The 16,658-nt window shown below is 37.5% G+C and overlaps 1 protein-coding gene across 10 annotated transcripts in view; it reads right to left on the bottom strand.

Annotated features, from left to right (window-relative positions):
• Nucleotides 1-16,658, bottom strand: part of erc1b (ELKS/RAB6-interacting/CAST family member 1b) — a 225,045-nt gene that overhangs the window by 200,981 nt on the left and 7,406 nt on the right. For all 10 annotated transcript variants that reach the window (XM_067428496.1, XM_067428498.1, XM_067428488.1 and 7 more), the window contains exon 2: nucleotides 4,842-5,731. In XM_067428496.1, the coding sequence (XP_067284597.1) occupies nucleotides 4,842-5,534 (693 nt within the window). In that variant the 5' untranslated portion in view covers nucleotides 5,535-5,731. The remainder of the gene's footprint in view (nucleotides 1-4,841; nucleotides 5,732-16,658) is intronic.

Raw genomic sequence — 16,658 nt, 5'->3', positions numbered from 1 at the left:
TATATATATATATATATATATATATATATATATATATATATATAATCATTAATTATTATTATTAGATTATAATCTAACATATAATATATTTATATTTATGACTTTATGATGTGGGTATACTTTAATGTGGGTAAGATTAATAAAAACAGCAACATTTCGAATGAAAACGCAGATTGCCGGGATTGTCAATGGCAGGGAACGTGTTAAGGCTATGAATTACAAATTATTCAAGATTAGAAGACCAAAACTGAAAGTTTGAGATATCTGCCACTTAAAACACCATTCTGACCCCCTCAAAACCTATTGTGTTTACAGCCCCGCTCCAACAGTGCACACGCAGCATATTGTATGACACAGTCATTTTGCTGTGAGTAATGGGCTGATTATCTATTACATAATGAGTAAATGCAGACCTCAAACTATAATCAGGACAACAGGAAGTACTGTACAAGAAAATCATGTGAGATATTTTCATGGTTCCTAGTCATTCAGCTCAGCATGTGATGTTTATTTCCATCTGAGAGAGTGTGGAGCCTGATGACCTGAGGTTTGGCCGGCTCCTGACTCCACCCTTGGCCATCTGCTACCCTTCTAGGTTACATTTACTGACATGACACAGCAAACAAACACCTACACAATCTGTTCTCCTCTGAATATGAGACTCAACCATTCCGGATTAGGAACAAACAGTCTGACCGGAACAGTGAATATTAGTGTGGGCGGAACTTGGCTGTGAAAAATGTCACTATTTGATAAGGAGATTGAGGGATTGGGACGCGAATCTTTGGACCTTTTACAACACTACTACAGTAAGCGCATCAGGAGCCACGTCTGCCATCTGTTCCCGCTTCCTCAAAGGGCAGACACACATGCTTAAGGAACACACACTCTGATGGGCACCCGATTGGCTCAGTCGCTCTGTCTGGAAGGCTCGAATGAACGTGCTTGCTAATGTTGGGAATGTCACAGCAGATGTTCAGAAGAAAGATTAGTAGAAAAAGGCCAAGTAAAAAAGGATCATTTTAAATCCATAGACTCGAAAACAACATGTCTACATTTATGGATGACAAAAAAAAAGAGTGAGAAAGGCATTTATTGCAGGAAGAATGACTGTCACATTATACTATAGAAAAGGCATGCTCGTATTGTCATTTTTTTAATTTATTTTTTATTTTGCCTAACGTAAAGTTAATCTTTAAAAACACTACTAACAACACTGTTAATTGTAGTCTTTAGCAAATTTCAAATTAAATATATTTTATTCATACAGCAGGCTACATCATAATTCATTAAAAAAAACTTTTTTAGAAAAAGAACAATTATTTAGACATTTAAGGCCGTGTTGTACCCACTTTATATTAAGTGGCCTTAACTACTATGTACTAACATTGTAATTAATAATTTGGTACAATGCACTTATTGTGTACATACATGTTTTTACATTGTACTTACATTTTAAATTTTATTTCTGTAGTAATGTAATTTAATTTCTGTAGTTACATTTGTAATTAGACAGTTGGCACTTCCCTTACACCTAACCCTACCCTTAAACTGACCCTATACACCACACATGTCCCTAACTCTACCCGTATCCCACCTCAATATCAGAAAATGTGTTTTACAATACAACTTGAACACAGTAAGTACATTGTACTTATTTTTGGATTTAAGTACATAGTACTTAAGGCCACATTTTTTCGGTCCTTTCCCAGAATATTAGAATAATTATAATTAAATTATTAATTAAAAATAATCATTTAGACAAAATGTTTTCATTTGTAATTAATATGTTTAAAATGTAATTTCTCAGTTATCAGCCATATCATTTAGATGAATATAAATTATTTTTGTTAATCGTTCATCCATAATATTATTGTCAATGCATCCCAGAGAGAGAGAGAGAGAGAGAGAGAGAGAGAGAGAGAGAGAGAGAGAGAGAGAGAGAGAGAGAGAGAGAGAGAGAGAGAGAGAGAGAGAGAGAGAGAGAGAGAGAGAGAGACTAAAAGCATTTGCTATGTCACATCTCATAATTGAACAGGTCCCTGAGGAGCATTCAACTCTCATTCCTCTTATTTCTGCTCTCTTCTCCCTTCTTTGAATGTCTCTCTCTCCAGAGAATTTGATGTGTTCATTTAACTGATCAAGGTTCGTTTGAATATTGATCTAGTTTATTTAGATAAACCCCCACATCACTTCATCAGTCAAATACTCCAGTTCACTGTACTAAGCAGACCATGTGGAGACTGTGGAGTCACCCATCTTGCACTGGAGTACTCAAAAAACATCCCCCGAGCCTTCAAACAGGAGTCCTGAATGAAAGACAGCAAAGGCAATGAAGATGAGCCCCTCATTAGCCTCATGGTTCAGCCCAGGCAAAAGCGGAGCAGGATCAGAACCATGTTTAGAAAGAGTGTTGAAGGTCCCTGGCATCCAACTGAGTTCAAAGTTAACTGCATGTCGATATACAGACGGTCTTTCCTTAAAGGGATAGTTCACCCAAAAATGAAAATGTGATGTTTATCTGCTTACCCCCAATGCATCCAAAATGTAGGTGTCTTTGTTTCTTTAGTAGAACACAAATGAAGATTTCACCGTTGCAGTCTGCCGGTCATAATACATGGGTAAAGTGAATGGGTAACAATTTTATGAGTAAAAAAAAAACCATGCTTATACAACATGCACATACACCCTGCTGCTTGTGATCAGTTTCTGCATCCATCATTACTTCCATTAAGGTCAAACTGGCACGATCATAGATATATATTATGTCGATACATAATTCGGCCGATTCGCGAAGACACTAATGAGGAATCTATATATATCTATGATTGTGCAAGTTTGACCTTACCCGAGGGAAGTAATAGCAGATGGGAACACTAGATGAGATTCATCTGGATAAGAGGTTAAAAAAAAAAAAAAAAATTCACAGAAACTGATAGGTCTGTGTCTTAAGACATCAATGTGTCGTCACGGGCAGCAGGGTTTTTGTGCATGTTGTCGAAGCATGTTTTTTCTTACTGAAAATGTCTTACTTATTGTTACCCATTCACATGCATTATGACTGGCAGACTGCAATGGTTCAGGTTAAAATCTTCTTTTGTGTTCTACTGAAGAAACAAAGACACCTACATCTTGGATGCACTGGGGTTAAGCAGACAAACATCACGTTTTCATTTTTGAGTGAACTATCCTTTTAAGGTTTCAGAATGATGAAAACTGGCTGTGCCAGACTTACAAAGACTAGACTAAATACATAAAACATCTTGAAAAGAGGTGGTGGCATAATGATAACAGTTAATATATATGCCACATGCTAGCTGTAGTATGCTACATGCTGTAGACTGAAGGCCCTAAAAATACATGGGGAATAGCTAAATTACAGCTTACAATAGAGCTAAAAATCCAGCATGGAGGAAGGAGAATAAAACGGGAAATGTCAGGATGGGCATGTGTTAAACTACAGTCTGCAGAAGAGGAGCAGGAATCTTCAGCTGAGTCAGTCAGTCCATTTCAAATGTAAAAATGCAAAAGATCAACTTATCTGGTGTTTTTATCATAACACCTGCCAGTGTGAACTAAACAAACTGATTATCATAATCTCATTATCAGCTTCATCTGAGATGTCCAGGGGCTCTCAGCAAGCCATTTCAAAAAACACTCAAAGACAAGCTATTTCTAAAGACATGCCTTGTACAATGTTCTTCAGTAATCAGATCCAATCTGCAAGTAATAGTGTTTTTTCTCAGTGCCAGGTGCACCGTTTCATATCATAGTGTTTCAGCAGATAAAGCCATTTGGCTGCAAACTAAAAGAACTGCATATTCCAGCTTACAAAAGAGAAAAGAGACTATATTCAGACACATAACTGACCAACATTTAGATGCTAAAATAAAACAATATTATTTAGGGATGCATACACTGTAAAAAAAATTATTTAGAAATAAAGTTACCTGATTTGACAACCTTTATTAAAAGATTATTAAAAGATTTTGTAAGCATATTGGGTAATTGTATGTTTTATTTCTGATGGCGCAGTGAAACATGCCAAATAGTGCTATTTTCATGATTTTACAAATTTTTTATGTGGTTCAGATACAATAATATTTTGAGTTTCTATTTATTAAACAAATTTCCTTCATTGTATCAACTCACATTTTTAATTTCAATAAACTCAAAATTTTAAGGCAACCAGGTTACTTACTTTTTAAAGTTAAACCAACAAAAACCAACAATATTTTTTTACAGTGTAATATATTAGTTGGTAAGATTTTATGTATCAAAATAAGTATTTTATGCTGACCAATGCTGCATTTATGGAAAAATACAGTATAAACTTCTCTATTTGAAGACATTTTAATATAAAATGTATTCCTGTGATTTTCAAATGATCAAAACTGAATTTTCAGCATCTTGCAGTCTTCAGTTTCACATGATCCTTTAGAAATCATTTTAATATGCTGATTTGAAGCTCAAGAATAAATTCTTATTGTAAATGCTAAAAAATGTTCAAAAGAACAGCCTTTATTTAAAAATATTTTGATACATTTGTTAGCATATTGTCATCATATAATGCTCATTTAATGTTCAATTAATTCATTTAAAAGTTTAATTTAATCTTTTAGTGTAATATCAGTAATGTATTTACTAACTAAAAGATGAAAATAATTACAATGCTTTTTTAAATTGTCACCTTTTTTAAAAAAAACTGAATAACTAAAAAAAACTGAAGCTATTATTTCCTGCCATATACTTAATCTGAAATATGTCACATTATTATCCATTGTGAAAATTAGTTCTCTACATAATCCTGGAGAAAGTACACAACAGCTGGTTTCTCTCACCTGGTTCTCATCCTGGACGACTCTGTACTGCTCTTTCCACACACCGATCTTCGATGCCTCGTCTTTGCGCAGGGCGCGCTCCTTTTTCAGCTCGGGGCTCCAGAAGGTCTTAATAGAGTTCATGGAGGAGCTGAGTTTGCTCTCCTTCACATCCACTTCCTTGCGTAGGAGCTCGTTCTCCCTGAGCACCTCCTTGAGCTGCGCCTGTAGGTCCATGATGGTGTTGTCCCGCGCTTGGCGTAGCGAATGAGGCACAGTGGACGCCAAGTTGGAAGGCATATGGTGGTCTCCGAAAGCAATGGCATCATTGGGCGCAGAGCCGGGCACCCCGGTGGCGATGTTCGGGCTAGATCCCATGACAGTCGTGCGGATGGAGTAAGGCACCCGCCCCCCCGAGCGTCCCAGAGTCATGGTGCTCTTCGGGAGGTCCGGGCCGGATGCCACCACTTCATTGTCGCTCAGGTACATGGGGCCAGATGTGGCGTAGGCTGCGTTAAGGGACTGGATATTCTCCATGGAAAGGGTTTTACTCCCTGGACCTCCGGCACCAGCTCCGCTGCCCCCTGTGCTGTTGGTGCGGCGGTGGCCCAAGCGGGGCGAGCGCGGGAGACGGGGCGAACGGCCGGGACTCTGATTGCTCCCGCCACTGTGGTTACCCTCCACTTTACCCACGGATCGGGCACTACCGTACATGGCAGCTTTGATCAGAGAAGGTCAAGCGTGATGAGAAAAGATGGCTGATATGGACTGAGAAGTTGATTTTTGTTTGAAGAAGTGATCTAGATTTGGATTATTTTAACTGTACAAGAGACGCAGATGCTTCATTTTCACCACAGGATGCTGGGTTTTGAAGAGTGGTTTTATCCATTTAATCTGGTCATGTTATATTCCTGCAAAAGAGAGAGAGAGAGAGAGAGAGAGAGAGAGAGAGAGAGAGAGAGAGAGAGAGAGAGAGATAAAGAGTTAAAACAATTTGTGTCACATATTTTCATTGAGACAGCAGCACTTATGGAGAATTTTCCCTAGCGTCTGCTTCCTTGCACTCTTCACAGAGAGGAAATAAAAGGCTAATGAACGAGTCTGGCACAATGTACGCTTTAACCTCCTTCACTTGGCTCTATGTAGGTCATTCACATGCCACACTGTATTTACTTTAGATCAGTGGCTTCAGTCCAATACCTATTCTGCCCTACCTCTGTCTCTCATTCTACATTTCTCTCCATCTTCTCACCACGGTTATTTTTCATCCGCGGAAACTTGCTTTAATATCTGACAGGTTTCATTAATGCATAAAATGCTATTACATAAGTGCAGGCATTTAAAACATGTTGTTTCAGCTTCAGGGAATGTGACAGGGTTAGGCATAGGGATGGGTATCGTTAAGGTTTTAACGGTATTACTACTCTTACCGATACTGCTTATCGGTCCGGTACTTTAACGGTATTCTTATCGGTACTTTTTGAGATTTATATATATATATATATATATATATATATATATATATATATATATATATATATATATATATATATATATATATATATATATATATATATATATATATATATATATATATATATATATATATATATACATACATACATATATATACAAACACGAACAATTAACAAAAATACACAGCCTACACATGCAGTGCTTTCATTTCAGGAAGAATTCTAGTAATCAAATGTAAAATAACACTGTTCATCATAAATAGCCAAAATAATGCTTATTAAAGCTGAAGTTATTCATTCAAGAGCTGTGAGGGATTTTCTCTTTGCATTTGGTTGTTTAATTCGCAGTAATTCGTCAGCATGTTTATTTACACCGCTGCCTCTTTAAGACAGATGTGCAGATCTACAGGCGACTGATAATAGGCAGATGCACTACATTTTCTCCTGACTATATCCATAATAACTACGTCCATTTTAGACACAAACTGTGTTGTGTTTAAGAGACTCTCCAAGCCGGTCATTTTGACATAGATGTTTGTGTACATTTGATCGTTTAGACGCGAGTGTGAAACCGAAAGTGTAATTTGCTCGTCTCGTTGCGGCTGTTTCAGAGCGCGCGCCGACTTGGGAACAATCTCTTGCGCACATATTTGTGCATTTAATCGCTCTTTTTATTATTAAACGCGTCCCACAATTTACCAACAGTGGTTAGACTGTATTTACAACAATCACTGATCGTGCTGATTCTGTCTTACGTTTGAGTTTTAGGGAGAAATGGCGGCGTAGGCTACAAAGGGAATTAAGTTGCGCTAGACATAAATATTATTATTATAATCTTTGGAAGACAAAATCTAAATCTCTTGCGGCTCCGCACATTTATTAGTCTCTCTCTCTCTCTCTCTCTCTCTCTCTCTCTCTCTCTCTCTCACGTGTATTATCAAAAGTACCGACAGCAGAACCGATAACGTCCGAGCTTATCGATACTACGGTCTTTCAAAATTCACCCCCGGGGCCCGTTTAATACCGGTTTTCGGTACCCATCCCTAGTTAGGCATGCTCAGTGTTTTAATGATTTGGCTTCCGTTCGACAGCAGAGGAAGTCTCTGTGGTCTCGCTGCCCCCTGTGCATCTTATCAGCAGACCGGCTCCGTTCTCTAGAGACTATCACAGCTCCCACAAACTGTTTCTCCATGAGACTGAATGGTTTTGATTCTTTGTTTTGTTTTTAGCCTTTGTATCATGTTCTGTATATCATGTTTGTGTATGCGTTTGACAGTCCATTTCAGTCTGACGGGAGTCTGCGGTCGACATACTTCACGTTGGGTTCATTTTCATGTAGATTTGCTCACATTGTGGCTCTAACTTTAGATTCCTTCCTACTGAGAGAGTGCGGCTTGGGCATGATCACAACTTCCCTAAGTATTTTACTAGCCTTTGGGATAGACCAAAACATGGCTCCAATGTCCACTGCCAGCATCCTCTCAATAAATTAGCTTTAAAATGCATTTGTGGAAAATATCAAGAGTTTATAATCTCAAACCTAGAAACCAGATGAATTGAACACCCTTTCCTTTCATTAAAATGTGTTAAATTTGTAAATTAATTTAGTGATAAAATAGCATTTATAGAAGAGTTTGTGCAATTAAACAGTCCACTCATGTATCATGTGACCTAGTATTGCTACAAAACAGATGTGTTTTACAATGAAACAATGAAGTAATTCATCAGGGATATACACACAAGACAAAAGGCAGCTGCCGCGTGTGGCTGGACTCAAATAAACAGTCCTTCTCTCTGAGCATTCACGAAGCTGTATACATGTGTGTTTAGAGATTTGGTTTCAAGACCCTGTAAATGTCTTTGTATTAATTAAAGGTAGGACAGGCAATTTCGGATAGGCTACCAATAGCAAGCCAGATTTGAAAGCATAATATTCCACCCACCCTTCAGAGAGTCTCCAAAGCCATGCCTCCTCCAAAACACATGAACACACAGCTCGCAAAGCGTTAAATTGCTTCAGGTCTCAGAGCACATCATTTTATAACACTAATGAACGGAAACAACTTAAAGAGTGCTGACTTGTACCACCTGACTATTGCAGATTAATTTCAGAGTTTGCGGGTTGCCATCTCTTAATGGCATTCAGACTGAATCATTTTTTGAGACTTCCACAGAAGACCCAAGTAAATGTTTTAATTCTTCTATTATTGACTGCTATCAGGATACGTAGAGTTTCAATCAGTATAACAAAGTGTTTCTGAAAAACATTTTCCACGGTCACCCTAACACTCAAAATAATGAATTGGTTTGAAAAGAGCCGACTCAAATTAAACAAATGAGTTCAAACTAATTAACTTGCAAGAATTTAGAACTTTATTTTTCTTTTGAGTTTTTAAAACAGATACATTTTAAGTAATCTGAATTGCTTCATTGTTTTGAGTTCTATTAACTTGTTTCTTTTAATTTAGACACTTACATTTAATTGACACTGTGCTGGAATTTCTATTTCAATTTTTTTTTTTTTTTTGCCAACTTATTCGGGTTTACAGTGTGTCCTACATTTAGTAAAGCCGCAGTAGGGGCATAAACACATCTGTATTGTTTTTTTCCTTTCTTTTCCTATAATGAAGCACATGGTTTAAGTTCAACCACAGGTGTTACACCGCATAGCTAGGTGTTATACTGAAATGATTTTCCCCATAATGAGCTGCCAGTCTCTGTGAAATCTAACGAGTCTGGAATCTAGCATCTGCAAGCAACCTATTTTTTCTGGTTATACAATCAGTGTTCAAAAAGTTAAAAAAATCTTCAATTTCTCTTACTGTATATGCCAGCTTGATAGATCTTTTGATGAGAAAATCTCACGAATCCCGCACAGTTTCTCTTGTTTTGTAGCAGTTTACTTTCTTCTCTTAAATTAAGGTAATATATAGTGTGAAAAACTACATTTTTTAAAATGGACTAAGTCAACTAGTCGGCTAATTCTCAAAGATGATAATACATTTTTACAGTATTTTTGTAGATATGATGCGTTAAAGTGGCTACTTCTAAAGTAAACAGTTAAAAAATAACACACTGTTAGCTAAAAGCTAAAATAAAAAGATATAAAAGAATATAAATATATGAAAGCACTCTACAATTTTCTACCTCACTAATCAGTTAGTTGACTAGTGCCTTACAGATATACCATTCAAAAGTTTGAAAACAATTGTACTAGCCTACTTAATATATCGTGGAAAATTATCTTTTTTCAGGATTCTTTCATGAATAGACAGTTCAAAATAATATAATTTATTGGACAGCAATCTTTTGTAACAAATGACATTACTTAGCCTGGATGCCAGCCAAACTTAGCCCGGCCCACAACATTTTTAGGTCAGGCAGTAAAGTTTGACTGCAGTGAATAACTTACTAACAAGTTCTCCGTTTAGTAAACAAATTCAAGCCATGCTCTGTTTGGTGATGTGGATGATTATGTTACTGTTAATCATCTGTCCATCATCATATAAACCCGCCCCGATAATTTGATTGGTCTAAACAGCTCTGGTTCCACAACGGATCAAGTCCAGGCCGAACTTCCTGTCCTCAAATGTTGTGGGCGGGGCTAAATTTAGCTTCCGTCCAGGCGAAGATAGATGGTTTTCATATTCACAAGATTAATCTCACATTTGTTTACATTGACACAGTTTTTGTTCTAGCAACTTCTTATAGACAAGTGCCAAAAGACAGAGCATTTTATAGGGCTATAATTGTGCAATGAAAATACAGAAACACAAATCAGAACCACCAAACATGCACAAGACGGAAACAAGCTACACAAAAATATACACAAACAACAACTCCAGATTTGTATTTTTGCCTTATTTACAGTTTAAATCAACAGAACAGAGCTAGGCAGGGAAAAATATTCACTGCAAGGAAAGCAAGACAGAACAGGACATGATCATGTCCAAGGAGATCAGGACAACTAGACTCTAGAGAGACAAGAGCCATTCAGAAATAATAAGAATGTATTGCATGTGTTAGAGGCGGGGCAGAGTTGAAACTGAGGTTGGCAGTCACTCAGAGACCAACACATTACGAAATGTGTGCAAAAATGGCACACCAATTTTACAGTTCATGACTTGTTACCTTTCCATTAAGATATTTCAGATTGGAAGCATTTCTCTGAAGTAACAGCTCAAAAAAATCATACTTGAATTAAATAATGTAAAATAATACAATTATTATGGGGTAACTGTTTCTTTAAGAACTACGACAGTCCTTGCCATTGAAGCAGCTGCCATCTGGCTCACCCCGGGGCAGGTGGATTACACCTGGACAGTGGACACAGTAAGAAAAGGTTCCCATCCCTCCACTTCTTTATCTCTCAATCCCTCCTTCCAGCCATATCTCCTTCCATTACAGCAATCTGCTCTGCTCTTCAAATGGGGTGTAATGCTGCCTCATGGAAAAGTAAGTTTCCATTACATTTGACCTAAATCCTCACAAACAAACATAGGCCAAAACTAATGTTTACACTCTCAGAACGGGAAAATATAGTAATATAAAAACTCTTTTCTTTCTATATAAATATAGAACGTTTAGTTTATAATAAAATCAGGTTTAGATTTAATTTCAACAAAATTATATAAAACCAATAAAACCATTCTCTAAATGCTAAAAAAAAAAATATTTTAAGTCAATAGAAAGCCACTTGCAGTGCTACTAAAGTGAAAGGTATGAGAGAGAGAAACCTGGGGAAGTACCTTTTCAAAAGGTACTAATATGCAGGTAACAGTAACAGCTTTTGTACCTTTTTTTCAACATTGATCACAAAATATCTCTATAATATGAATAAATAACCAATTAGAATGCACATTAAACTGTAATAGGGCTGGGCGATAAAACGATAACGATAATTATCACGATATAATTTTCCTCGATAAAACGATAACAACAGGTCGATAAATTCTCGATATAATGCTTACGCGCTATGCGTAATGCTGCGCATGCGTATTGCAGACCGGGCGTCTGGGTGCTGCACGCGGTAATGTTTACAGTCTGTGGCTGACAGCAAGGGGGTAATCTAGCGCTCGGAAAGCGTTCCACCCATAGGGGCTGCCATTGCTAACCAAGCCATCACCTGCTGTTAGCATCCCATTGACTCCCATTCATTTTTGAGTCACTTTGACAGTGAATAACTTTACATCTGAGACGTTTAAAGACTCCATTTGTCCATTGTTTATTTCTAAAGAAACACGACAATGTATAAAAGGCTCCATTACCTTATATCTTACACTATCGCCCTGCAGAAGCTGTTTTTGTAAAAATAGGCTAATGATTGCGTCATAACCAACGCGACCCTGTCGCACAGTTGAGAAATTACCGTATAGACCTAAGGAGACGCTCGCAGGCAATCTTTTACTGTCTATGAGACAGTCGGGGGGACGTGGAGACATGTCCTGGAGACTAGTCTGATAAAGTCAAGGGGAAAAATGGGGAGAAGCCCATAGTGAGCCAAAAGCAATGGGAGAAAATATTTAAACAACGTGATTCAGATTTCGCTTTCCACATCTACTAGAAGACTCACAGCTGTCAGACAGGAGGCTCACGTCACATCTACATCGTCAAGCTCAGTTTGAGCCGGCGCAGTTCGCTCAGCCATCAGGAAGTGAGTGCCCCTAGGTTGACTTCATTCTTTCGCCGTTGACGTCAATGGGGTCGCTGTGTCCATTTCTTTTACTGTCTATGGCTGACAGGCTTGGAGGATCGGAGATAAGTGGAGCGATAAAAATGAGCAATAGTGAAGAAAATGCAGCGCTCACGGCCAGCTCAGAGGACACAGATATCGTTGACAAGTTAGTTCGCTCAACTTCAGTGGTTTGGAAATATTTTAGCGATCCCATCCGACATAAAACAGAGCGACGTGCGTGGACTGCTTATCATAGGTTCACGTTCACCACACAGAATTTAATTATTAAATTATCTTGTTTCTTCAAAGTCCTTCCATATAACATGCAGCCCAACACAGCGGTGAATCTACATTAACTACATTCACACACCGGCTTATTACCTTGTTAGCTGTAATGGGTGACTTATTTACAACAGGCTAACGTTACCAAACTATAATCACTAAAGCATCGGACTTGTACATCGCTATCATAATTGTTTGTCTTTGGTGATGTATTAATGACTCCGCATCGCCTGTATCAAAAGAGAAATAATGTTATCTGGTGTTTAAAATGAATAAAATAGACTAGACAGCCCTTACTGGAGATCCACAAATACTGAACTTTTCTCTCTCCCGACCAGCCCACTGTCGGTGAGGTGTGTTTGTGTGTGTGTGTGTCGGTGAGATGCACGGTGGACCAATCCACTGTGAGGCAAGAGAAGGGGCCTCAAAATGTTTCTTAAAACGCTTTTTTTTGACCGATTGCGTTCTTAGTGTTTTACTTAGACAATTAAATATATAAACGCTCAATATTGCATTATTTGTTCTGTTTCAGCTGCGAAAATCGTTCACAGCAGAACCGCAACGCGTCTCACAACAACGTGTGTAAATGAACGATTCATTGTTTGAATGAATCGTTTGAATGAACGACTCAATGACTCGCTCATTAAGACGGCCACCTGCTGCCACCTACTGGTGGTTTAATTTGATCTTTAAACATACTTTCCAACATGTCTTATTTGTCTATTCAAAACTACAAATCTCAAAACATTATTTAATGCTGTTGTAATTTTTCAGTGTAAATTATTTAATTTGATTGGTAACAGCCCTTATAGTGTTTTATTTTAATTAAATGTATTGATCAAAATTACAAATATAAAATGAAACATGAAGCTTAGCCTATAGTTAATAAGATTAAGGGAAAATGCCCTTTATAAAAGGTGAAAATATCACAAATTTCAAATGATTCAATAAAAATAAAAACCACAAATATGCAGATTTAAATATGTCAAAGCTGATTGAACACTGGTGAGAATATTGCTTCAGAATAAATTATATTTACAACACACAAACACACAAACACACACACACTTTTCCGGACAAGCTAATTTTTTACTTGGACAAGCTTGAACGATGTACTTGTTCCAAGGACAAGCACATGAACATGCTTAATGTCAAGCCCTGTATAATGATATATTATTGATATATAGTGTTGAGTAAAAAAATGCTGACCACAGTTAAGATTTTAATAAATAAATCTACCTCAGTTTAAATAAATTGTTCACTTGTTTGGGAAGTGTTTGTCATGTTTTGACAATAAAGGATAGTTTAAAACTACAGCTAACTGTCTGCTTTCTACATATTTCACTCATGAGCAAAAATATGCCTTTAAACTTTAAAGAAATAAAGATTTTACATTTATCGTGATATTTATCGATATCGACTGATATGCTAAATTATATCGTGATAATTTTTTTGGGCCATATCGCCCAGCCCTAAACTGTAATGTGAGTCATGTTTCTTAATTCTATATTGCCTACAAAATCATCACAGATTTCTAGTGAATATTCAATATATGACCCAGCCAGAGGAAAAACATCACACAAAAGGAATGTTTTATTTTGCTGAAGTCGAGGCTAAAATGAGTCCAATCGTTGAAAGTAATGGTTTGAGTGCTGAGTCAGAACACATGACCAAGCCCACACCCTAAATTGCAGTTAGTAACTGACTTTTCTGCAAAGCTGCCTACAATAATCGATACAGTATAAATTTAAGCTTGCCGCTTGGCTTGGTACAGCATTTGTTGTCCAAGATCTCCTTCTCATTCTGCCTCCTTTTTGGCTCAGTTATTGCATCAATAGGACAGTGTGTGCCTGCCTCTGCCTCTGTATTTATAGGGAGGAACAGAGGTCAGCTTTGAGCTCACTTAAAACGCTCTGCCTGATGTCTGACGGCCTGTCACTTCACATCACTGATCATCTAGACAGGCAGCACGGATTCATCAGCATTCAAACAACTACAACCAGAGCGCATTTCATTCAATCCACACCTATATGCAACATCTATATGCACATAAACTGCTCTTCTGCCATAAAATTCTGGCAACTACAATGAGGGAACACTGCAATGAATCAGATATCTGTCAGATACCCAAACTGAGGATCTTATTTCTAATATAGATGGGACAGGTGAGAGATAACTCAATAAGAAGCCACAGAAAAACAGGCTATCCTCTCAGCGTCTGTGAATGTCAACTTTCATATAGAGACCCAAACTGTCAATACAATGCAAATCCACAGTTGGTGTAGAAATAATTTGCACTCAGAAATGACTAGCAAATTCCACAATAATTTAAAGACACTGCAATTACCATTTAATTAAATATTACATTTTGAAGTTAAAAAACTGAAATAGTATTTTCTTGTAAAACATTACAAAACACATTTTACGTGATGCCTACATAGTATTATTTAATAAAAGCAAGTGAGATGTTAAACATACTGAAATGAACAATAATTAAGGGCCAAGCACCAAAGACTAACTTTATTTCACTACTTATTTTACATTTTTTGGTCAAAATCTTGCCAAATTTGGCTCAGATTTTTTTCCAGACCTTGCAACAATGTTATCACATTTACTAATTGTAGTAGGAACCAATTGGCTGCTTTATTTACTCAATACAGCTGAGATCATTAAAGAAATTGTTTATTATCAGTTCTGTACCTTTTGTAAATCAGCGGATTTCTGGAGGATGATGGAAATAGGAGAGGAGAATGTTTTAACATTTTCTTTGGAATATCACCAAGAGTACATGCACCATCTAAAAAACTGTATCTAAACAAAATCTTTGCCAGGCCAAAAATAGCCGTAGGCCATTTTCACACCGTTCGGTTGCTTCAGTTTGATTCCACCTTCCTCCACCTGCCTTGACTCTTTCACATTGGATTATTTGGCTCAGAATCATGCGGTGTTTGTGTCGATGTGAATCCTACTGCAAAACTCGTCACCATAATGCTAAGATGTTGTGGATGGTTGACATGTAGTTGCTAAAGTGTTTAAGAGTTGACTGCACATCTTTACAGTTACTAGGGTGATGTCGTGAGAGTCTTAAGAGCCCACACTAATGTTTCTATGATATTCTGGTCTCCAGAACAGCACATTTAAATCAGTTTTTTTGTTTTCAGTCTACCCCATATTTTTGTATGTGCCCCTATATTTTTTAGAAATTACCTTTTCATGTGGTGTGTAGTATAGCTGTTTATGAATGTAAAACGTCAGCAAAGTTTCAATTAAATCTCCTAAAAGAAAGATCTGATTCTGAACTGCCTGAAATGAGTCATCAGTAATTCCCGTCTTGCTTCCGCAATGAACCTATAATTTGAAACAAATTTGCATAATGTGAGCCAATGGTCTTCCTTCATTGGCTGCCGGTGAACAGTCTACACTTTGACCCGCCCTTAAACACTGTAGTTATAGCAAAAGCCTAGAGAAGGTTTTTTTTTTTCTTCTTTTTTTCGGGTTGTCAACATGTCTAGAAGACACTGTTTGATACAGTAATACACACGCTATTATTACTGTTAATTTCACAGTACAAAAGTGCTAAGAAAGCTCTGGAGCTGAAATTCAAATATGGCAAAGGCAATTTCAATTCCAACATGTGATGTAATCAATCGACCAATCCCAACAGACTGGGCCATCTGACCAATCAGAGCAGAGCAGAATCTCATAAGTATACTTCAAATACTTCATAAGGACTGAAATCCTGACACTGTGTGAAACGAGGTAACGCTGCAATGTCTACCAGAAAATGTTAGTGTTTTTTGACCCTGGATGCATGTTAACCTATTGTAGGAGACTTACTAAACAAAACAAGGAACCTAAAAAATAGCATAATAGGGCACTTTAACATAAAATAATAATAGAATTGCTTGTCTTGGAAAGAATCACTCAAAGGTTTCTCATTTTAACATTTGCCATGAGCTTTAGAGCTATAAGCCAAAGATGTTGTTACAAACTCTTCGGCAAACGCATCATTGACTGCCTCTACCTTCCTCTGGGACTCTGGATCAACGAATCAATTCTCATCTCTAGTTCTGACCTGCTAGCATGAAAAGACAGAGCCGGTGTTGAATGTGCTTTTCTTCTGGCCTGACAGGTCCCCTGTCTGTCCATCTGTTTGCATGAGTTAATTAGGTCAAAGATGGGCTGTCCGCACTAGACGTGCTAAACCACACGAGGGATCCGGGATCAGAATCCTGCTGGACTCTCTCTATCTGGACAGCTTGAGTCCGGGCCTGCTCAGCACAGTCACAGAGCTGCTATTGAATTTTACGTAGATGTGATTGTGAAAGACGTCATGAAATGTGGGAGCTGAGATTTGTACAGTGAGTGTCAGCAGAGGACACACAACTGAGGTGATGTCACTCATGA

This window comes from Pseudorasbora parva, chromosome 20 (assembly GCF_024679245.1).
Source record: "Pseudorasbora parva isolate DD20220531a chromosome 20, ASM2467924v1, whole genome shotgun sequence".
In the NCBI taxonomy this organism is placed as follows: Eukaryota; Metazoa; Chordata; class Actinopteri; order Cypriniformes; family Gobionidae; genus Pseudorasbora; species Pseudorasbora parva.
The sequence above is the reverse complement of the archived record's forward strand: the minus strand, read 5'-3'. Positions and strand labels throughout refer to the sequence as shown.